A 25,254-nucleotide genomic window follows, 5' to 3' on the forward strand; every position below is an offset into this window, starting at 1 on the left:
TGGAGATCTGGTAGGTGAAATGTGTGTGTAGCGGCCAATGGATCTGGGAGGGGGATGAAAACAAAGTAATAGGGGCTTAACTGAATGGGAAAAGGGCCAAAAATGGGAGGTGGGTAGGAAGGAAAAGTGTGGGAACATGCAGGCAGTAAGGGTTACCTAAAATAGGAAAATTAATTTGGGTTGTCAAACAAACAAGTGGACTATGAGATGTTGCTCCTCTAGTTAGCATTGGGTTTCACCCTAGGAGTAAAGATGGGTCGGTATAGGAATGTGGAGTTGAAACGAAATGCTCAAATTTCAAAGTAAGATATTATCAAAGTACATGTATGTCACCATGTACAACCCCGAGGTTCGTTTTCTTGGGGGCATACAAAGAAATGCAAGAGAATCAGTGAAAGACTGCCACCAACAGGGTGGACAAATACCAATGTGCAGAAGACAACAAAAATGATAATAAATAAATAAGCAATAAATGTCAAGAACGTCAGGTGAGTCCTTGAAAGTGAGTTTAGTGATGGGGTGAATGAACTTAACCTCTCTGGTTCAAGAGCCTGGTGGTGGAGGAGTAATAAATGTTCCTGAACTTGCTTTTGGCAGTACGTAAACTGCAGTCAGGATTACGGAAGAGGACTGCCTTGGTAATTAGAATGATTGGTATTTAGTCACATGTTCCATGTTGGGAGAACCAGTGTGTGACAAAACTGCAATGTCCGAACACCACGAAGAGTTTATCCTGAAACACAGACCCCCACCTTTTGCCTTCTCTGACCCAGCTGATTGGTTGATTCAGTGTCTTGAGAAGCCCTTGGCTTCTTGCCCATGTATCAAGCATGTCTGAGATGAGCCATGTCTCTGTGAAACACAGGATGCAGCAATTCCTCATTTCCCTCCAATACAGCAATCTTGCTCTTTAATTCTCAATCTTGTTCTCCAGTAACTGCACATTTGCTAACAAGATATTGAGCAAAGGAAGTTTCATACCCTGGAATTTTAGTCTGGCTAAGGGACCTCCCCTCCACCCTCTCTTCCAGCTATTGTGCTGTCCCTTCGTCTGCTTAAAGGTGCCGTACCTGTATTGAGAGATCTGCTGAATCCTTCAGAAGATCAAGAAATCATTAGTTCATTATGACCATAACACCATAAGATATAGGAGCAGAATTCAGCCATTTGGCCCATCGGGTCTGCTTCACCATTACATCATGGCTGTTCCAATTTTCCTCTCAGCCCCAATCCCCTTTCTTCTCCCCGTATCCTTTCATCCCTTAAGATGGTTAAAAATTGTGCAACTTAAAAGGGAAGTTGCAGGCTGCAGAATGCCATGAGTGTAGTTCAGAAGAATGTTATTTGCAACTATTGTAAGCTTCTCTGTGTTTCTATGCTTCACCAGTGCCATCTTGCAAAACTGGGAGCTAAAGATGGCCATGCTGCACAAAGCACAGGTGCTCTGTAAATGAGTCACTTGGCCTGTGATGCAGAGACAGCCAGATCGCGATCACCAAATGTGGGAGATGAAATTGGTAGAGGTGTTTGTGAATTGGGGGCATTGAACTGTGTTTTCATCACTACTTAATCATGGAACAGTATTTTGGTTGTGTACATCTTGTACTGTTTATTGTGCCATGACTCTTGTCACAAATTTGTTTCGGCCTGAAACGTCAACAGTCCTGCCGAAGGTTTTGGCCCGAAACATCAACTGTACTTTTTTCCATAGATACTGCCCGGCCTGCTGAGTTCCTCCAGCATATTGTGTGTGTTGCTTTGCTTAATATTTTTTTCCTTTTACAATTCTTTTTCCATGGCAAAGTTGTAAATAAAACTTGTGTATATAATCACTTCATCTGAATCTGAAGTATTTCAGCATCTGCCTATGACAATATTAATATAGATATCCCAATTGTGTATGGAGTTAATGATACTTTAGCAAGGGGGCTGCTGTGAGGTGGATTATAACTGATTAGATTTTTCTAAGAATAAAACAGAATTGCAACAATCTTAGACAAATGGATGAGTTTTTTTTGGGAAGTAGTTAATAATCATACTGCAAGTCAGTTCAATAACTGGATTGAGTGATAGAGACTTTTTCTCAGGGTTGAAATGGCAAATATGAGAGGGCATAATTTTAAAGTGATTGGAGATGTGGATAGATCTGAATATCAGAAGTAATGTTTTTTTCACAGAATGGTGAGCATGTGGAATGCAGGCACGAGGATGAGAGAAAAATGGAGGGAAGGGTTAGGCTGAGCATTAAAAGATCGACATAACATCATGGGCTAATGGGAAGTACTGTGCTCTGATGTTCTACATTCTATCTAGCATCACTGAACTGTGACATGCAGTGTTTGCATTCATATTTTGATAGTTAAACTTCCTGGAAGTAGTTTGGTACATTTTGATATTGGTTTGTATAGTATTTCTCTCTGCTCTGATCACCATACTCTAGTAAGGATGTGATGGTACTGATGAGGCCTCAGAGGAGATTCACTAGGGTGTTGTCTGAGGTGGAGTATTTTAGTTACCTGGAGGGACGGTGAAAAACAGGTTTAAGAGAGGACATAATTGAAACCTATAAAAAATTATAGATATACTGGACAGTGGGATTCCTTTTCTGATTGAAAATCGATGAAATTAGAGCAGGGGACCCCAACCTTTTTCGCATTGCGGACCGGTTTCATATGGACAATATTCTTGTGGACCGGCCAACCTGCGGGGGGGGGGGGGTGCGGGTAGGGTTGCCAACGGACAAGAGTAGCAGTCAAATATGTTGTGTTTACCCCGAGAAAGACTACAATGACCATGAAGCCTTGCGCGGGCACCAGTGCGCATGCGTGACCTGCGAATGCGTGTATGTGCCGATTTTTTTTACCTACAAATCACTTATGGCGATTCTGTTTGGCGGGAGGGTGTTAATCACGACTGGAATATAGGTGATAAGTGGCTAACACACTCAACTTCGTTTCTAGAAGGGTTTATCTGACAAATTTAATATTAAACACACACCACATATTTTCCTCGCATGAATATAGCAATAAGTCAATTATCAAAGGAGTTTGAAGTAAGTGTTGAACGAACTTCCAGTAGAAGTGGTAGAGGCAAGTTTGATATCATTTAAAGAAAAATTGTACAGGTATATGGACAGGAAAGGAATGGAGGATTATGGGCTGAGTGCAGGTCGGTGGGACTAGGTGAGAGTAGCGTTCGGCATGGGCTAGAAGGGCCGAGATGGCCTGTTTCCGTGCTGTAATTGTTATATAAGTCAATAGCATCATAACATTTTAAGTAATGTTTGGATACTAAACACACAGCACATATTTTCCCTGTATGAACATATAAAATCATTGCAACACACCAATATCGCTGAATCAGTGGGAGCCCTGGGCTTGTTTCCCTGCAACGAGACCGTCCCATCGAAGGGTGATGGGAGACAGCGATACTCAAAGGGGGTTCCTTGTATCCAGTCTATTCCGCAATTTAGTTTTTGTTGCATTCATTGCAGAGATATGTTGGAAATGGAAGCAACGTTTTCAGTGCATTCGTGGCTATCTTAGAATATTGAACCTTGACTTTGATCCAGAATGCCGGCAGAGATGTTATGTCAAACATACTTTTCAGCCTGCCGTCATTTGCAAGCTCGAGGAATTGATCTCCTTCTCGCGCTGACATGGATGACGCGTGTGTAATTACCTTGCGTGCGTTCAAGCTCAACAGTGGCCGTGACAGGGAATGAGGAAAGGTGCGGCTAACTCATATCGCCAAATCATATTGGATCCTCGCGGCCTGGTAGCACATACTTTGCGGCCCGGCACCGGTCCGCGGCCCGGTGGTTGGGGACCGCTGAATTAGAGAACATAGATCTATGCTAAGGGGTAAGATTTGGATGAAGAGGATGTTCTTTACCTGAGAGTGGCTAAATGCATTGCCATGAAGAGTGATGGAAACAGTTGCTGACAACACTTGTGTCTAGCCAAGCACATGAATCACTTAGCCTTCTATGTCAGCAGGCCAAGTACTGGAAGATGGGATTAATAATAATGGGTGCCAGCTGGTTGATGTAGCCTGGAATGCTGAATGGCCTTTTTCCAAGCTTAGTGACTGACCTACAGTGTACATAATATGTGGAATTTTGTGTTGTTTCTAAAAGTTTCATATGCAGTCACTGTAACAGTATTTACTATGTAATGGATTCAATGAAATTGTTGTATGCAGAAGCTCGAAGGTTCATTTATTATAAAAAAATATACAAATCTAAATTTTTTTAATTCTCTGGCTAGCCATCAAGCCAAGAAAGAGAAGAAAGGCCGCATGATCGTCAACTCCCAAAAACCCATCTCCCCACAAATAGAAATGAACAAAAGCGAAACAGGCACATCATCCCCCAAATCTCTCCTCCCACACAAAAGCTGAGCAAAACGGAGCGATCCTAAATCCCTCCTCCTGCAAAAAAAAAAGAACAAAGTGGATCAGGCATATCAACCCCCAAATCCCTCTCCCTGCACAAAAAAAACAAGAAAATTGGGCGGAAAAAAATACAGAATATGAAAACTATAAGACAAATACAGTCTATAGTCAAACTCCACGTCCAAAACTCAGGAGAACCTGGGCAACACTCTCATGGCGCAGTGGCAGATCTCCCTTCTCTGGTACAGAGCAACTGATCAAAAGGCAAGCAGCCGACGCTCACTCGCTTTGATGCTTTAATCAGCGAAATGGGGTCAAACATCGACACGCGCGCCTTCTTGCCACGAGGTTACTCATGCTGCCTCTGCCTCCTTCAATCCTCTTAGAGACTGCAGAGTGCTGAAGCACCCAAACGATTTCCAAACAGCAAAACACACGCTCCAACAGTTCAAAAATCACACTCAAGACAAGAAACAAATGTAAATGACGTAAAAGAAGTGGAAAAAGATGGTTTCATGATCTATCTAGAAGATAACGACCAAAGGAGCATTGTACATAGGTGCCATCTTGACCAGAAAAAAAAGATCATCCTTATAGCTACTATAAGATGCCAGTTCAATGCAAAACAAGTTTTTCACTGTACCTCAGTACATGACAATCAGAATTAGGTTTAACTAGACAACCAGGTGACCTGTTGGGGCACCCTTTGAGAGAAAGGTAGTGCAGTCTGAAGTGACCAGAATGAACATTAAATTTCCCTGAATGCTATTGCTATCACTTTGCTTTGGAAATTAAAGAAGAAAAACTCAGTTTATTAAAGAAGAAAGATGCGTAGCAAGACAAATATTGCTCCTCCTCGTTTAACGAAGGACACTTCTGATGATAACATTTCTGGTTGATCTGCCACCCTTCAGGAATACTCTAACGTTTTCATTTCTTTTTCCCTGGCTTAAAGCCGCATCCAGCTGACCATGCTGGAATACTGGTTTCAGCAGAAAAATCAGCACATTCCCCATGGTTTGGCCTTGCGCCTTATGTATAGTCATAGCAAAGCATGACTCTGTCGGGAACTGGCTCTGCTGAAGAGGAATATCTTCCCCTTCTGGTAAACTGAGAGTAATTCTTGGGATCATGACAATGTCATTTTTGAATGCACCAATGTTTATCTTTGCTACGATGAGATTGTCGTGCAGTTCTTCCACCTTCATTCGCGTTCCATTGCAAAGCCTTGATGGATCCAAGTTCCTCATTCAAATGATGGGAGATCCCCTCTTCAATTCTAGTTTATGTGGTGGCAATCCAGAGAGTTCAACCAAATCACGGAATTCTGTTGGAAAATGAGTGGCGTTAGCTCCTTCACTTACGGCATTGAAGGAACAGTATTCTTTCATGATTCCAGGGAAGCGTCTAATGCACATGAAGTTTATTTTTTGCATCATTTCATTGAGAGGAACCAAGAAAGAATTCCTCGAGAACAGTTCTGCAGGATTGTCAAATGTTGGGTAGATGAAATCAATACATTCTTCCATAGTTTTTGCTGGCAGAATCATATATATCTTCAGGTAATTCGATTTCATCATTTTCATTTTTCTCAATCTTGTCTTCTCCAACATCCAATAAGAACTCAGAATATCTTCCTTCTCCCTCACTCAATGGCATGTTTCTCTTCAATTGAAACTTGATGAAGTTTCTCCATAAATAGGATTTTTTTTATGAATGAGTTCTCCACATCAGCATCATTTCCTCTTTTCACAACTGCTAGAAGCTGATGGAAATCGCCACAGCAGATGGTTAAAATACCCCCGAAGGCTTCATTCCTGCCCCATACATCACGAAGAGTCCAGTCCATGGCTTCAAAGCTCTTCCTCCTAATCATGGGGCACTCAGCCCAGACAATAAGCCTCACATTTCAGAGTAAATTTGCATTATTGGTGTTTTTATCAATGTTACCAAGGGCATCTTCATTGACTTTGAAGGGTATCTTGAACCTTGAATGCGCTATCCTACCACCAGGCATCAATGTTGCTGCAATACCAGATGATGCTACAGCAACAGCAACACCTCCATCTCCCCTAACTTTAGCGAGGATCAAGTTGATGATAAACATATTGCCTGTTCCTCCTGGTGCATCGATGAAAGTCATTGAAGAGAGATTCCTTTCCAAGCAGTTGCACACGTATTCATATACTTCTCTTTGCTCATTATTCAATAGGGGTTCCTTCTGTGAAACAAATTCCTGCTGTTCGTCTGTGTTGTATTGCAGTTCACGCAATAGTTCCAGATTGCCAGCACTTTGAGGAATTGTACAGTTTTTTGGTGTTAGCAAGGTATATTCTTCAAATGTTTTGCCCAAGTTCTCAAGTTTCTCTTGGAAATACAGAAGAGCTTGTCCATGATGCCTCTCATCGATCATGATATCAGGATCATTGATAGTTCTCCTGTCCATTTGTAGGAAATCTTTAGACATTGCATTCTTGAACCGGTTCCATAATTGCTGTGGATTGTTGATTTCAGTGTTTGTTAGCGAGACGACGAACAAATCTCTCATTGCTCTGGGCATTCTTGTTCTCTCTGCCTCTTCCATAGTTTGCTGCCAATGATAGTCAGCTTGCAGCAATCCTCTGCAGATGTCTTTAAATGATAGAAGGATATCTCCATCATGTGTTTTCAATGATTCGAAAGACACTGGCCCCCTTATGTGATGAAGAAGTTTCAAATAGCAGAGGTCACCACTTCGTGGAAAAACGGTATACCCTCGACCCAGAACCTTTGCTTCAGGAATCCTGGAGTAGTCCTCTACTCTTTTTCCCCATTCTCCTTCTTTCCCATCTCTTATTAGTTCAAGTGTAGAATCTGGGAGTAGGGTGTTTTGAAGTACTTCATTACAATAAGATTTAAATATCTCTTATCGATGGGTGGCAGTTTGATCTGTCCCAATCCTGCACATGCTGATGGTGATTAGCAGAATGTGACCGCTCAGAATAGAGCTGCTCTGCCCTTTTGCTGCGGTTGGTGTCGCTGCTGTGAGCATCATGAGGCGCTGCTGAGGCTGGCCGTGTGCATGCGTTGTGGTGTGTCGCGGTTTCCATGAAAGCTAGAATAGAGTGTGGAAAGCGGGGCCTGTTGACAAGTGAGCAATTTTAAACGAATATGAGCAATTTTAAACAAATATAACCCTGACCTTTGCATGCATTCTGAGTTAGCACATTTTAAGTCCATTTAGTCAAAAATAAGTGCAGCTGTGATGTACCGTTTGGGCTAATTGGAGGTCAGAAACAGACAAACAGGATGAGAATTTTAGTAGTATACTATATAGATATCACAGACATATGTCATGAAATTTGTCATCTTTGCTGCAACAGTACACTACTAAATGATATAGAAAAAAAACTGAATTGTGTGTATGGGAGTGGACATCCTGCAAAGATCACACCAAGCCCACAATGTGCAGTGCTGAAGGAGGAGAAAAAAAAAACCCAAGGGTAACAGCAAAAAACCTGCAGAAATCTCTAGAACTTGCCAAAGTCTTTGTTCACATGTCCACTATAAGAAAAACACTGAACAAGAATGGTGTTCATGGAAGGATACCATGGAGGAAACCACTGCTCTTCAAAAAAAACCCACCAAGATAATTGCGTTGTTGGATAATGCAATGGGGCAATGATTAGAAAGAAGAGTAAATGGTTTCAAAGGAAGAAAAATTGCATTTTTGGAATGGCCAAGTCAAAGTTCTGACCTTAATCCTATGGAATAATTGTGGAATGACCTAACGAAAGCAGTTCATGCAAGGAAGCCCACCAGCATCCCAGGGTTGAAGCAGTTTTGTAAGGAGGAATGGCCTCAAATTCCTTCAAGTCGATGTACGGGACTGATCAACAGTTACCAGAAACGTTTGGTTTAAGTTATTGCTGTACAAGGGGGTCTCACCAGATAGTGAAAGCAAATGTTCACATACTTTTTCCAACAAATATGTGTAATATTAGATCATTTTTTCTCAATAAATAAGTGAACAAGTATGTTTTTGTGTTATTTAATTTGGTTTTCTTTAGATAGTTTTAGGATGTATGTGCAGATCTGATCACATTTTTGGTCATATGCAGAAATAAAATTCTACAGGGTTCACAAGCTTTCTACCACTACTGTATTTCTGGTGAATGTTGACCGGTGCTATTAGCTTCTTTCAAATAATGGCAAAGGCTTTTTTTTTAATCAAAAAAAAAGCCAGCTTGAATATGCAAGTAATTAGTTTTGCATTTGAAGGACATCGCCTCTGAATATACACTGACACTTTCACTGCAGTTAGTTTCATAGGAGCATTATTGGAGGTAAATTAAGAACACCTTATCTTTCTATAGAGGTGTTTTCTGAGTGTGAATATAACTTTTTTTGTTCAAATTTCCTCTATTTTCAACTTGTTTTTATTTAATCCTCATACAGGTGATACCATCTCCAAAATATGCCTGTCGTAGCTAGTATCAACTTAGATGCGAATGGCTACTTTATTTGTTGCTGCAGTAACAGAAGATTCTGGATGAACAGTTTGCCGCTGAGGAAGGAATCTTGGTATCTTTCAATTTCGGCTGCAAGTGTATAGTTTGTGCATTGGCATGAATCGTTACACCACTATGAAACAGCTTGGAGATGGAACATATGGCTCTGTTCTCATGGGAAGATGTATAGATTCAGGCGAACTGGTAGCCATTAAAAAGTAAGTGATAATTTATGTTCTAACAGAATTTTCAAATTCTTCTAAGGCTGGTACTTTCCTTGAATATTGGGTATGTTGTAATACAAATGTGCATTCCAAAGTGGTTCACGTCAATGATAGTATGAAAGCTAAATTTGAATTGAAAGCAGAATAAGAGTCTGAATTTATTTTAAGTTTAAGTTAATACTTTAGGTGAAGTGTAACTATTCATCAAAACTATTATTGACATTTGTTCAGACAATGGTGCAATTATATTCTTGGTGTTTCTGAAAGCACTCATTTTAAAATCCTGCTTAATCATTCTTCATTCATCAAATAAGTAATCTGTAAATTTTGACCCAGGATGACATACTGTCTTTGATAGCTCCTGTGACGTCTCAGCCAAAATCGTTAATTTAGAAACTTTTTAACAAATAGTTTCAGCTCATCATCTTGGTCGAAACACTTGTAATAAAGATCAGAAGGGGGTAGTTACTTATCCCTTAAGCTGCTCTTTTTTTCTGCCTTATAATTACCATAAGATGTAGGAGCAGAAGTAGGCTATTTGGCCCATCGAGTCTGCTCCGCCATTCAATCATGGACTGATCCAATGCTTCCAGTCATCCACACTCCCCTGCTTTCACCTATACCCTTTGATGCCTTGGCTAGTCAAGAAACTCTCTATCTCTGCCTTAAATACATCCAATGGCTTGGCCTCCACTAAAGTAATTTCTTCGCATCTCAGTTCTAAAAGGACGTTCTTCAATCCTGAAATCATGCCCTCTTGACCTAGAATCCCCTACCATGGGAAATAACTTGGCCATGTCTAATCTGTTCAAGCCTTTTAACATTCAGAACGTTAATATGAGATCCCCCCTCGTTCTCCTGAACTCCAGGGAATACAGCCCAAGAGCTGCCAGACATTCCTCATACGGTAACCCTTTCATTCCTGGAATCATTCTAGTGAATCTTCTCTGAACTTTCTCCAATGTCAGTATATCCTTTCTAAAATAAAGAGCCCAAAACTGCACATGATACTCCAAGTGCGGTCTCATGAGTGCCTTATGGAGCCTCATCATCACATCCCTGCTCTTATGTTCTATACATCTTTTTCTTTTCAAATCTTTTTATTGTTATATTATACAAAAGAAATAACATGAGTACATCGAAGTAACAACACTTGATTGGAAAAAAATAATTTTGTGATGATTTATATAAAAAAAAACCCTACTAAGCAGAAAAAGTGTGTGTGGGGGGGGAACCCCCATTAGATGTACAACCCCGGAGCCATGCGTCAAACAAAAAGCTTCTAAAAATAAACATCGAACTGCCAGCAAGAAAGAAAAATATACCAAAAAATTTACAAAGTTACCATTTGACGAAGGAGGGACTTTCTGAAATATTTCCTAATGTTGATAGTTATTGTGATAGATGTAAAACTGAGATAGCTACACTGACACATATGTTTTGGTCTTGTTCTATATTGGAATAGTTCTGGAAGTCAGTTTTTTCAACAATTTCTAAAGCACTTGAAATTAATCTACAACTTAATAAATTAACAGTGCTTTTTGGAATAATTCCTCAAAATATTCATGGTATTTTTGTGTCTGACCAACATGTTATTGCATTTGTTACATTGATAGCTAGGAGGGCGATTTTGTTGAAGTGGAAGGATACATCAGCTCCCACTTTGTCACAATGGTTCTCTCAAGTGATGCTATGTCTTAGTTTGGAGAAAATTAGAAGTTGAACCTTTGAACCTTTATTTGATTTTGAGAAAAGATGGGGCTCATTTGCTCGTTATTATCAGTTGAGCTAATTGATTTTCTTCACAATCTAATTATATTCTATACATCTAGAAATGAATGCCAACATTGCATTCGCCTTCTTCACAACCAGCTCAACCTGGAGGTTAACCTTTAGCATATCTTGCACAAGGTCTCCCAAGTCCCTTTGCATCTCTGCATTTTGAATTCTCTTCCCATCTAAATAATAGTCTGCCTGTTTATTTCTTCCACCAAAGTGCATGACCATACACTTTCCCACATTATATTTCATTTGCCACTTCTTTGCCCATTCCCCTAAACTATCTAAGTCTCTCTGCAGCCTCTCTGTTTCCTCAACACTACCCGCTCCTCCACCTATCTTTCTATCACCGGCAAATTTAGCCACAAATCTATTAATATCATAAGTCAAATCATTGACATACATCGTAAAAAGCAGCGGTCCCAACACCAACACCTGTGGAACTCCTCTGGTAACTGGCAGCCAGCCAGAATAGGATCCCTTTATTCCCACTCTCCTTTTCCTGCTGACCAGCCAATGCTCCACCCACGCTAGTAACTTCCCTGTAATTCCATGGGCTCTTATCTTGCTAATTACCACCAACTACAAAACACTACTTAAAGGGAAAAGTGCGATGGCTAATGAATTATAGTTTGGTGTGAATATAGAGCTATAAAATTTCTCTACTTTTCCCCAAGTAAAACACCAGTCAGTTAAACATAATAACCACTGCTCTACAAAAGGACTAATTTGGTAATTATTCAATGAAGAATCCATTAGGGCCCCATGGTAGCACAGTGATTAACGTGGCACTATTACAGCTCGAGCTGTCGGAGTTTATAAGACCATAAGACACAGGAGCAGAATTAGGCCATCTGGCCCTTCAAGTCTGCTCTGCCATTCAATCATGGCTGATCTTTTTTTAAAATCACTTTCTCAACCCCAGTTCCTGGCCTTCTCCCCATAACCCTTGATACAATGTCCAACCAAGAACCCATCAATCTCTGCCTTAAATACACCCAATGACCTGGCCTCCACAGCTGCATGTGGCAACAAATTCCACAAATTCATCACCCTTTGGCTAAAGAAACTTTCCTGCACCTCTGTTTTGAAAGGGCGCCCCTCTATCCTGAGGCTGTGCCTTCTTGTCCTAGCTCTCCCACTGTGGGGAAACATCCTTTTCATATTTACTGTCTAGGCCTTTCAACATCTGAAAAGTTTCAGTGAGATTTCCCCCCCCCCCATCTTTCTGAGTTCCAGCGAGTACACACCCAGAGCTATCAAACGTTCCTCGTATGATTATCTGTGAGTAGTCTGCACATCCTCCCCATGGAATTGTGATTTTGTTTTTTTGTTTTTTTTTTTTTTTTGGGTGCTTCGGTTTCCTCCTCCTGTCCAAAGATATACTAGTTAGCAGGTTAATTGGTCGTTGTAAGCTGTCCCGTGATTCGGCTCTCGGTTGTTGGGCGGTGCGGCTCAAAGGCCTGTATCTCAATAAATTAAGGGAATATTTTCAGAATACATTCAGAACCTGTATAACACTACCCTGCGTGGCCCTGATTCATTACAATGTGGTTATTCAATTTATTGAAATTTTATAAAATGACAAAAGTTCATTCTAAACAATGCTTAAATATTCTTGAGTGGCCACCATTACAGTAAATATTCAATCAGTCGATGAGGGCTCTTGACAAGCGCTCCAAGGCACTCATAGCCAATCATATAATATTAGTTTATGCTCTGCGTTCCTCGTTTGTGTAAACGTTCTTGGTCCTTTGCCAATTTATTCCATTTTTGTTTACCTGTTTCTGGAAAACTGCCTGCTACTTCCATTGAAGGTAGTGCATCTAAGATGTCTGGGAGAAGCATTAGCATGGATGTGAAACTGCAAGTGATACAGCGTGAGGATGTTAATGATGGCATTGTTGATGATTTACTACGTTCTCACGGTGAGAGCCTTAGTAATGAAGAGCTTTGAGAATTGGCAGAGCAACGCATCCTGGATGAATCTGAGGAAGGTGTTTTCAACATGATTTCCTGCTACCAAAAGCAGCTTCATGAGAGGAAACTAAAGAAAAAGCAGTAAAATCTCGATGCCTACTTGAAGAAGCCAGAGTTGGAGGAGGGCCCACAGCCTGGTCTCTCCTCTAAGATGTAACCACCACTCTCTTCCCTGTTGCTGCTGCAATGCATTGCTACTGCACTAATCTACAGGTTCAGCCTATTTGTGTGTTTGTTACTTCATGAATTACTGTGTATACAAAAAATAATATATATCTCGAGTTTGATTTTTTTTTAATCAGGCATACATGTCCATTTATGTAATGTTATAATGATCCTGCATTGCGCTGATTATATAGTGCTCCATCTCCTAGGAATGCATCCTCAGCGTTAAGCGTGGTCCTAGTGCAGTATAATCCACAGTACAGTTGCATTTTAACTCTTATTCTGGGAAAGTGGTGTACGTAACTAATGATCATGATATGATAAATGAGCTTTGTAACAAGTGGTGTTCCTGTATAAATAAAAATATAGTTGTCAAGTTTAGGAAGTACAGATTTAGCATATTGCTACGTGTCCTGATCTTTTGTTGAAATGAAAAGTTGCACCATAACACTGCAGCATTTTTGTAAATGTACTTCTGAAACTTGCTATGCACATTCCTGCATTACATGTAGGATTTATTATCATCAGAAGAAATATTGTGGTCAAAATATTTAAATACCTTGTAATTTCCATTGATGATTAACTTGCTGAGCATAAAGTTCCTTTTTCTTGTCTTGGTGTTGCCCACAGAGTAGGGAAAATGAATTGCATTTATATTGGTGTGTACATAGTGTGAGTAACATTTAGTGACATAAAACAGTACTTTTATCAAACCTAGGTTCTGTTAATATGGAACATGCTTCTGTTGACTTAATGGTCACAAGGTCTACCATGTAGGTGTGTTGGGAATTCTACTTTTTTCTAGACTTGCCTAATTGTATTGTCATCACTGACAATATAATAAAATAAAATAACTGGACCCAGAGTGCATACACTCTTACGACTCAAAACCCACTTGATTTCATTTGTGCACAAGGAGAACAGCATGGCCCCTGTCACCACACTGTTCTGAAGTCAGAACAGAGAAATAATATTTTTTATACAGAATTGGCTGGCACTTAATGGATATTGCCAATTTGTAAACTATATGTTTGAATTCCTTACTTGTAAAAACAATCACTTCACAATACAGGTATTAAAATTCAAACTATATGCTAACAACTGATGATACTTTAAAGGTAGTAAAGCAATTGTTCCTTGGTTTATGTGTATGCCTTGGATCACTTATAACATCTCCAGATCCCTGGTGTACAAAGGGAAGCTACACTCTTCAAAGACCTTTCTTGCTAGCGCTGCCTGCATTCTATTCTTGTCTAGATATTAAGTTAATCCTTGCCTTGCTCCAAATTCCATAGTATTCACGTTATGGCAATATTCTCAAAAGTGTTCAGATGATGGCCATAACAGAAAACAAGTCATTGATGTCCAAGAAATTAAGAACAGTTTTTTTTGGGGGGGGAGTGGTTAAGGTTCTTGCCTTGTACTTAATGTCCTTTGGGTGGGGGGAATATACTTTATTGGTTACAATAAACCAGGGCTATTATTTTTTCCGTGTGAGTGTGCCAACATTGATTCCTTTTAAAGAAAACAAATGGATTTCCTTTTTATCTTAAATTTAAACATGGAAAGATCTTTTGCCATTAGTTTAATCTCTATTTTTCTTCATTAGAATGAAGCGGAAGTTCTATTCATGGGACGAATGTATGAATCTCAGAGAAGTCAAGGTAGATTATAATGACGGCTTATTTCAATTTTTTTGGATTGTTTGGGTTAATATTTATCATCAAACTTGATCTACAGAAACAGATGCATTATACTATAACAAAATGCTGGAAATGCTCATCAGATGAAGCAGGAACTGGTGGGGGTGGAGAAGAATCAATTGACACTTAACATTTAAGACTCTTCTATGCTTTGTCTTACTGTGAACATTAAGATAGTTTTGTGACCCTTTTTTCCTCCTTTGAAGGATTCTCTATCGCCTTCCCTCTGATAGACTTTTAGTAAAAAGAAACATTCAGTGATACTAAGAAAACCAGTTTCCTCCTACAGTCCAATGACATGCTGGTTATTAGATTAATTGATCATTGTAATTGATCTGCAATTAGGCTAGGGTTAAACAGGTGGGTTGCTGTACAGTGTGGATCATTGGGCTGGAAGGGCCTGTTCTGCACTGGATCTTGAAGTAAAAACAGTGAAATAAAATAAATGCTTTGGTTGGTGTAGGCTATATATCAGCTGGAATGTGAATGGTGGAACAGGGATGATGAATTAACTAGCTGCATTATATTCTATTGTTGCTATTGTGCAGTTCTTTGTCCTTCCTAGTTTTTTATTTGGTATGCAATACATCTCCCATCCAATGTCATGCTGTTATTATATTCTCCCTGCATTTCCCTTAAGAGTGACCGAGTGCAGTTGTGCATACTAATATAACAAAATCTCTTATCTATCCCTCCATGTTGCATAAAGCAAGTTCTTGGCACTTAATACAAATTGTTTATATCAGACTGGAGATTAATTAAAATCAGGTATTCGAATTGTTGCAAATTTAAATTGTATAACAATATCTATTGATCAGTCCTCAAATGAAGTCTGCAAGATTATTTTATGAGGCTTTGCTGTTAAGCTTGGCAGGGCTTCTTCATTCCGCATCTTGTTAATCCGCCTTTACGGCCATCCCATTTTCTCAGTAATGTGCTGTGTAGGTTATGTAGAAATTGAGCTTTTCTTTTAACATGGATCTTGTTGTCTCATTCTAGTCACTGAAGAAATTAAACCATGCAAATGTAATCAAGCTGAAAGAAGTTGTAAGAGAAAATGATCACCTCTATTTTGTATTTGAGTATATGAAAGAAAATCTCTATCAGCTGATGAGAGACAGGTACCATAGGACTTAATATCTTCTTAATAGCAAATCTGGTCATTTTAAATATGCTTGTGAAGCTGCTAACAGGTAACGTGTAATTGAACATGATGGACAGTGTTAATGTCAATATTTCCAATCGAGAGTTGCTGCAAAAGCTGATTGTGAACTCCAATAATATTTCACTGGTCAAGTAGATATATCAGTGTTTTATTTGTTACAATTGTAACTTGTTTATCAAGGAATAGAGTTTAGAATTTACTTTTAAAAGGAAATATAGTAAGCTGTCTTTCATTCTAGATTCCTCTATATCTATATGCATATTTTTGGGGGGGGGGGGCACGAGATGAGATTAATCAACAAGCTGAACATGTAAATGCCAACCAAATGCATTGTTTTTTTTCCCCCTGTAGTTGGCTCTCAGCTTTGGAATAGATCTATTACTGACTCTTTGGGTGTGATTAGTGACAAAAAAATTTATCTGCAGTGCTGTCTTGCATGACAGTGCAGAGTGGGTTAAAATTTGGTGTGATTTGCTAGTTTATTAAGCTGTAGATGGTGTTTTAGACCTTCTACATTGATAGTAATGTATATCTATCAGTTCCTGTGGAGTAAAGGAATTCATCTCTGAATTGATCGATCTTTGTTGCTCAAAGGGTTTTTCCCATGGAGCTTACATTCTCCAATCATAAATTATGTTTGTTTTCAATTACCAATTGTATACAATTTATAATCCACTCTCTGATGTACAGAAATTATCTCCAAGTACTGATTTTTGCTTATGATTAATAGTAGTCAGAATCGGATTTAATATCACTGGCATACAGTATGTTGTGAAATTTTTTTGCAGCAGTGCGTAAAAATTAAGTTACAAGATATACAATTCTCTGCTAATACTTTACAGATATTTTCATAATCTTGCACCACAAGGATGTGTGCTTAGCCCCCTGCTTTCTGTACTTGTACTTATGATTGTGTGCCTAAGCATAGCTCCAATCACAAATAAGAGAGAATCTGCAGATGCTGGAAATCCAAGCAACACATACAAAAAATGCAGGAGGAATACAACAGGCCAGGTAGCATCTATGGAAAAAGGCACAGCTCCAATGTCATTTACCAGTTTGCTCATGACACCACCGTTGCAGGCCAAATCAAAGGTGGCAGCAAAGTGTCAGCATATAAGAGGAAGATTGAAAATCTGGCCAGAACAACAACCTATTACTCTATGTCAATAAGATTAAGGAGAACGAAACAAGACGTCCATGAATCAGTCCTCACTGGAGGATCAGAGGTGGAAAGGGTCAGCAGCTTTAAATTCTTTGTTTTTATTACTTTGGAGGACTTGCCCTGGGCCCAGCACATAAGTGCAATTACGAAATAAGCAAGGCAGCATCTCTACTTCTTTAGGAGTTTACGGAGATTTGGCATGACATCTATTGAAGTTTGTCAAAGTTTTAGATGTGTAGTGGAAAGTATACTGACTGGGTGCATCATAGCCTGGTATGAAGTAATAATGGCCTTGAACGGAAAATCCTCGAAAAGTAGTGCATAAGGCCCAGTCTATCATGGGTAAAGCCCTTACCACCATTGAGCACTTCTACACGAAATGCTGTTGCAGAAAGCAGCATCCATCATCAGCAGCCACCCCTACCCCCACCCCCAACCACCATACAGGACCTGCTGTCTTCTCGCTGCTGCCATCAAAAAGAAGGTACGAGAACCTCAGAACTCACCTCATCAGGTTTAGGAACAATTTACCCCTCAGCCATCATGTTTCAGAACAAAAGGGGACACATAACTTCACTTGTCCAATCATTGGACTCACTTTCAAAGACTCTTCATGTCATGTTCTTGATATTTATTGCTTATTTATTATTATTATTACTATTTCTTTTTGTACTTGCACATTTTGTTGTCTTTGCACATTGGATGAACACCCACGGTGGTGTAGTTTTTCATTGATTCAGTTATGGTTATTATTACATAGACTTATTGAGTATGCCTGCAAGAAGACAGTGAATATCAGGGTAGAATATGGTGACATAAATGTACTTTGGTAATAAAATTACTTTGAACTTTTATTCACATCCAGAAAATTCTGAGAATATTACTTGAAGTACTACAGTTATAGAATTTCAGGCATTAAGACTGGAGCTGTTCCCCATGAAAAAGCATGGCTATCAGAATTCATGGTGAAAAAGTTAGGAGTTAATTTAGGAGCAGTAAAATTCAAGTTAAATTCTAAGTCAATGAATAGATCACCACCAGAAAGTTCAGTGTAACTTTTCTACATTTTTTGCTTTAAAATTAGTACTTAATACTGTACTGCTGTTTTCTTTACATCAGAATCGGTTAATTAATAACTACTGTGTAAAGATGCTTCAGGTCAAGTATGAATAACATGATAAAAAATTGTGCAACTTGATCAAATTCAATATTAGTATTAAAAGTAAACTAAGAAAACTATGTATTGAAAGCCTTTTTTATAGATTGAAAAAGTAAATACACAATAAGAGAAGATTAATGGCTTGAATTGTATTGGTGTCCATGTTGTAATCAGTAGACACCACTTCTGTACGCATTGCACCAGAACATGTGCAACCCAGATTAGCTCCTACAACCACCTGAGGACCCACTTACAGACAACTCCCTCGGAGAATATCACATTTGACTCACATGATTGCAGAATTCTTCAGATGTACCATGGCAAGCATTCTAACTGGTTGCATCACTATTGGTATAGAGGAGCCATTGCACAGGATTGGAAAAAGCTACAGAAGGTTGCAACCTCACCTAGCTCCATTATGAGCACTAGCCTTCTCACCATCAAGGACATCCTGAAAAGGTGTTGCCTCAAAAAGGGACCATCAGTTATTAAGCACCAGCATCTCTCAGGATATGCCCTGTTCTCATTACTACCATCTGGGGAAGGTAGGAGAGCCTCAAGAGACGCACTCTAAATTTGAGGAACAGTTTTTTCCCCTCCACCATCAGATTTCTGAACAGACAACGAATCCATGTACACTGCTTCACTTTTTTTGCTCTTTTTTTGCATATTTGTTTATAAATATTTTGTATATTTATTTTCCTGGCCTTGGGGGGCGGGGGTGGGGGGAGTCAGGCACATGTAAACAAAAACTTATAAAGTGAAGATGTTTTCAAAAATAATGAAAAGTTTCTAAATAGCAAAAAATTACTATAAAGAACAGTAAACAGTTTTTCTTTAAAAGCTTAAATCAAATCAATATTTGGTGTGACTGCCTTTTAGACTGCATCAATTCTCTTGGGTACACTGTTACGCAATTTTATAAGAAAATCGGCTGGGTAAGTTACAAATATCTTGGAGAACTTGCCCAGTTCTTCTGCAGACTTTGACTGTCTTGCTTGCTTCTGTCTCCAGATAATCCCAGACAGCCTTGATGATGTTGAGCTCAGAGCTCTGCATAGGCTGTACTACCTGTTGCCAAACTCCTTGTTCTGAAGATGGTTCTTTCTGACCTTGGCCGTATGTTTAGGGTCATTGTCTTGCTGCAGAATGAAGGAATCGATCAGATGCTTCCCTGATGCTATTGCTTGATGGATGAGAATCTGCTTGTACTTCTCTGCATTGAGGATTCCATTGATTGACCAGATCATCAGCTTCATTTGCAGCTTCACTGTTGGCTGCAGACACTCATCCATTTAGCACTCTCCAGATCTTCTATGAATAAACCGCTTCCTGTTTGAGCCAAAAATGTCACATTTTGACTCATCAGTACACAGCACTTGATGCCATTGTTCACCCCAGTCCTTGTGGTTTTGTGCATAGGTGAGTCTCTTGGCTTTGTTTGCACTTTAGAGGGTTGGCTTTTTGTCAGCAGTTCTTCCATGAAGACCACTTCTGACAAGTCTTCGTCAGACTGTAAAGGGGTGTACTTGTGTTACAGTGGTTTCTGTGAGTTCAGAGCTGATAGCACTGCTAAACTTCTTGCGATTTAGAAGGGACGTCAGTTTGATGCATCTCTTGTCTGCTGTTTCTGTGGCCAGCCACTCCATTTCTGGTCCTTAGCCTTGCCCATTTCTTTGTGCTTCTTCAGAAAAGCTTGGCCAGCACATATTGAAACTCCTGTCCACTGCAAAATTTCTGCTTGGGAGAGACCTTGATGATGCATGAATGACCACTCTTACCATGGTGTAAGAATTGATGATTTGAAGGTTAAACTGTATGTTCACACCCTCACCTTTTAGTTTGGTGGTGCTTTGCCCAGTTTGACGACTCCTATCCCTGTTTCTGTTTTAGCAATCATAATTTATGTTTATTTGCAATTACCAATTAGTTGTATACAATTTTCTGGATATGTTGCAATCACTGGCAAAATTCATTAGCTAATAGCTTCCATATTTACAGCTTTAAAATTGCACCATTTAGTGGTTATAGCCCCTCTTCATTATTTGTAAATATTTTCCTGAACTCGTTACTATCCTCAATTTTTCAGCATTTTAGTTAGAACATAGATCATAGAACAGTACAGCACAGGAACAGGTCCTTTGGCCCACAATGTTGTACTTAACCAGCTAAAAAGTAAATTTTAAAAAAACACCCAAAAACTAATCCATTCTACCTACACAATCTCCATATCCTTCCATCTTCCTCACATTCATATGCTTATCTGAAAATCTTTTAAAAGCCTCTGCCACCATAACAAGCAGCACATTCCAGGCATCCACCACTTTGAGTTTTAAAAAAAAACTTCCCCCTCACATCCCCTTTGAACCTATCTCCTCTCACCTTCAGTACATGCCCTTCTGTATTAGACATTTCTATCCTGGGAAGTAGATATTCTATGTCCACTCTATCTATGCCTTTCATAATCATGTAAACCTCGATCAGATTTCCCCTCAGCCTCTGTACTCCAAAGAAAAGAACCCAAGTTTGTCCAGCCTGTCATGATGCATGTGCCCTCTAAGCCAGGCAGCATCTTGGTAAACCTCTTCTGCACTCTCTCCAAAGCCTCAACATCCTTCCCATAGTGAGGTGACCAGAACTGTATGCAATACTCCATATGTGACCTAAGCAGAGCTTTTTGAAGTTGCAACATAACCTCTTGACTTTTGAACTCAATGCCTCGACTAATAAAAGTAAGCATTCCATAAGCTGCCTTAATCGCCCTATCATTCTGTGCAGCTGCTTTCAAGGTGCTATGAACTTGGATCCTAAGATCTCTGCTCAGCAACATTGTTAAGGATCTTGCCATTAAAAGCGTACTGTGTCATTGCATTTTCCCAACCAAGGTGCATTACTGTACATTTTTCTGCGTTAAACTCAATTTGCCAGTCTTCTGCACTATCCACAACTCCACTAGTCTTGGTATCATTCGCAAACTTACTAACCCATCCATCTGCATTTTTATCTGGTTCAATTATATTCATAAAAAACAGCAGAGGTCTCAGCACAAATCCCTGCCGAATACAACTAATTACAGACCTCCAACTCAAATAAGTCCCTTCAACCACTACCTCTGTCGTCTTTGCTCAAGCCAGTTCTAAATCCAAACAGCCAATTCGCTGCGAACCCCATGCATCTTAATTTTCTGTGTTAGGGACTTTGTCGAACGCCTTACGAAAGTCCATGTGGACAACATCCACTGTCCAACCCTCATCAATCTCTCTCATCATCTTGTCAAAAAAACTCTATCAAGTTGGTAAGACACCACTTGCCCCGCACAAAAGCCATGGTGGCTCTCTCCAATTAGGCCTTGGGTTTCCAAATGCTCGTGTATCCTATCCCTAAATTTTCTCCAACAATTTTCCTGCAACTGATGTGAGACTCACCAGTCCTCCGGGACCTTGCCTGTGATACTGGTCAAGGCCCCAGCAATCTCTTCTCTTGGCTCCTTCAATAACCTGGGGTAAATCCTGTCAGGTCTTGGGGACTTATCCACCTTAATACTCATCAGGAGGCCCAACACTTCCTCCTTGACCTCTAAATGCCCTAACATATTTATACACTCAGCACTGATCTTCTGGTCATCCATACCCTTTTCCTTGGTAAATACTGAGGAAAACTAGCAGGCATGAACTTCAGATTGCTTCTGCCATTGATCTCGCCGGCTCCAACACCTCAGGGCATATTCAAAACCCGGACTCCAGCAACGACCATGGACACCTTCACAGTGATTGCGCAACCACCAGCTGCGACTCCAGCCTTGAGCACCAGGCCGGGTCTTTATGTGCTGCTATTGTGACTCCCGTCTCCCCTTCCCCCACCAATACTCTGCAATCCCGTCTCCCTCAGATCCCATCGTCAGCTCCTGGGCCCTCAGAGGCTCCATCTTCCTCTCACCCCAACCCTCCCCCCTCCCCCCTCCCCCCTCTGATCCCAGCTTTCATCTGTGCCGGGTCTTTACCATCCCCTCCGACCTTCAACTGTCGGAGGCAGAACGCTCTGTCCTCAGTAAGGGCCTCATCTTTGTCCCCCTTCGCCCACACCTCAGTGAGTTCCGCATTCGCCATGATGCGGAACTCTTCTTTCTCCGTCTCCGAGCCTACTTCTTCGGCAAGGACCCTTCCACCCCCACCGATGACCCCTTCTCCCATCTTCAACCCTCCTCTTCTTCATGGACACCGTGCTCTGGTCTTCTGCCTGCTCTGGATCTCTTTATCGCTAACTGCCGACAGGACATCAACCGTCTCGACTTCAGCGCACCCTGTCCCCATTCCAACCTTACTCCTTTGGAACGCTCTGCTCTCCACTCCCTCCGCACTAATCCTAACCTTATTATTAAACCCGCCGATAAGGGGGGTGCTGTTGTAGTCTGGCGTACTGACCGCTACCTTGCCGAGGCACAGCAACAACTCGCGGATACCTCCTCTTATTTACCCCTCGATCGTGACCCCACTAAGGAGCACCAGGCCATTGTCTCCCACACCATCACCGACTTTATCCGCTCAGGGGATCTCCCATCCACTATTACTAACCTTATAGTTCCCACACCTCGCACTTCCCGTTTCTACCTCCTACCCAAGATCCACAAACCTGCCTGTCCTGGCCGACCTATTGTCTCAGCTTGCTCCTGCCCCACCGAATTCGTTTCTGCATACCTCGACACGGTTTTATCCCCCCTTGTTCAATCCCTTCCTACCTATGTTCGTGACACTTCTCACGCTCTTAAACTTTTCGATGATTTTAAGTTCCCTGACCCCCACCGCTTTATTTTCACCATGGATGTCCAGTCCCTGTATGCTTCCATCCCCCATCGGGAAGGTCTCAAAGCTCTCCGCTGCTTTTTGGATTCCAGACCTAATCAGTTCCCCTCTACCACCACTCTGCTCCGTCTAGCGGAATTAGTCCTTACTCTTAATAACTTCTCCTTTGGCTCCTCCCACTTCCTCCAATCTAAAGGTGGAGCTATGGGCACCCGTATGGGTCCTAGCTATGCCTGCCTTTTTGTTGGCTTTGTGGAACAACCTATGTTCCGTGCCTATTCTAGTATCTGTCCCCCACTTTTCCTTCGCTACACCGACGACTGCATTCGCGCTGCTTCCTGCACACATGCAGAGCATGTTGACTTTATTAACTTTGCCTCCAACTTTCACCCTGCCCTCAAGTTTACCTGGTCCATTTCCAACACCCCCCCTCCCCTTTCTAGATCTTTCTGTCTCTGTCTCTGGAGACAGCTTATCCACTGATGTCTACTATAAGCCCACTGACTCTCACAGCTATCTGGACTATTCCTCTTCTCACCCTGTCTCTTGCAAAAATGCCATCCCCTTCTCACAATTCCTCCGTCTCTGCCGCATCTGCTCTCAGGATGAGGCTTTTCATTCTAGGATGAGGGAAATGTCCTCCTTTTTTAAAGAAAGGGGCTTCCCTTCCTCCACTATCAGCTCTGCTCTTAAACGCATCTCCCCCATTTCACGTACATCTGCTCTCACTCCATCCTCCCGCCGCCCCACTAGGAATAGGGTTCCCCTGGTCCTCACCTACCACCCCACCAGCCTCCAGGTCCAATATATTATTCTTCGTAACTTCAGCCACCTCCAATGGGATCCCACCACTAAGCACATCTTTCCCTCCCCCCCCCCCCCCCGGCTTTCCTTAGGGATCGCTCCCTACGCGACTCCCTTGTCCATTCGTCCACTCCATCCCTCCCCACTGATCTCCCTCCTGGCACTTATCCGTGTAAGCGGAACAAGTGCTACACATGCCCTTACACTTCCTCCCTTACCACCATTCAGGGCCCCAAACAGTCCTTCCAGGTGAGGCAACACTTCACCTGTGAGTCGGCTGGGGTGATATACTGTGTCAGGTGCTCCCGATGTGGCCTTTTATATATTGGCGAGACCCAACGCAGACTGGGAGACCGTTTTGCTGAACACCTACGCTCTGTCCGCCAGAGAAAGCAGGATCTCCTAGTGGCCACACATTTTAATTCCACATCCCATTCCCATTCTGACATGTCTATCCATGGCCTCCTCTACTGTAAAGATGAAAGCCACACTCAGGTTGGAGGAACAACACCTTATATTCCGTCTGGGTAGCCTCCAACCTGATGGCATGAACATCGACTTCTCTAACTTCCGCTAATGCCCCACCTCCCCCTCGTACCCCATCTGTTACTTATTTTTATACACACATTCTTTCTCTCACTCTCCTTTTTCTCCCTCTGTCCCCCTCTGTCCCTCTGAATATACCTCTTGCCCATCCTCTGGGTCCCCCCCCCCCTTGTCTTTCTTCCCGGACCTCCTGTCCCATGATCCTCTCGTATCCCCTTTTGCCTATCACCTGTCCAGCTCTTGGCTCTATCCCTCCCCCTCCTGTCTTCTCCTATCATTTTGGATCTCCCCCTCCCCCTCCAACTTTCAAATCTCTTACTCAGTCTTCCTTCAGTTAGTCCTGACGAAGAGTCTCGGCCTGAAACATTGACTGGACCTCTTCCTAGAGATGCTGCCTGGCCTGCTGTGTTCACCAGCAACTTTGATGTGTGTTGCTTAAGCAGGGGTCCCCAACTTTTTTTGCGCACCGCAGACTGGTTTAATATTAATAATATTCTTGCGGACCGGCCGACGGTGGGGGGGAGGGGGGTGGCGGGAGTGTGGGGAGTGGGTGGTGGTTGTTGATCACGACCATAATATAGGTGATAAAGTCAACTATAAGTCACTTATAAGTGTCTAATAAACTCAATTTCGTTTCTAAAATGGTTTATCTAATGAATTTAATATTAAACACAGCGCATATTTTCCTTGCATGAATATAATGATGAGCCAATTATAAGTCAATAGCATCATAACATTTTAGGTAACGTTTGGATATCAAACACAGCGCATATTTTCCTCGTATGAACATATAAAATCATTGCAACACACCAATGTGGCTGAATCAGTGGGAGCCCTGGGCTTGTTTCCCACAACAAGATCATCTCATCGAGGAGCGATG

General features: G+C 41.2%; 1 protein-coding gene across 2 annotated transcripts in view; it reads left to right on the forward strand.

Moving 5' to 3' along the window:
• The window catches only part of LOC140193932 (serine/threonine-protein kinase ICK-like), a 90,256-nt gene that overhangs the window by 8,848 nt on the left and 56,154 nt on the right, over nt 1–25,254 (forward strand). For both annotated transcript variants that reach the window (XM_072251119.1, XM_072251120.1), the window contains exons 2-4: nt 8,833–9,103; nt 14,643–14,697; nt 15,736–15,857. In XM_072251119.1, coding sequence (XP_072107220.1) covers nt 9,003–9,103; nt 14,643–14,697; nt 15,736–15,857 — 278 coding nt within the window. In that variant the 5' untranslated portion in view covers nt 8,833–9,002. The remainder of the gene's footprint in view (nt 1–8,832; nt 9,104–14,642; nt 14,698–15,735; nt 15,858–25,254) is intronic.

The sequence above is a fragment of the Mobula birostris genome, chromosome 2, assembly GCF_030028105.1.
Source record: "Mobula birostris isolate sMobBir1 chromosome 2, sMobBir1.hap1, whole genome shotgun sequence".
NCBI classification, from domain to species: domain Eukaryota; kingdom Metazoa; phylum Chordata; class Chondrichthyes; order Myliobatiformes; family Myliobatidae; genus Mobula; species Mobula birostris.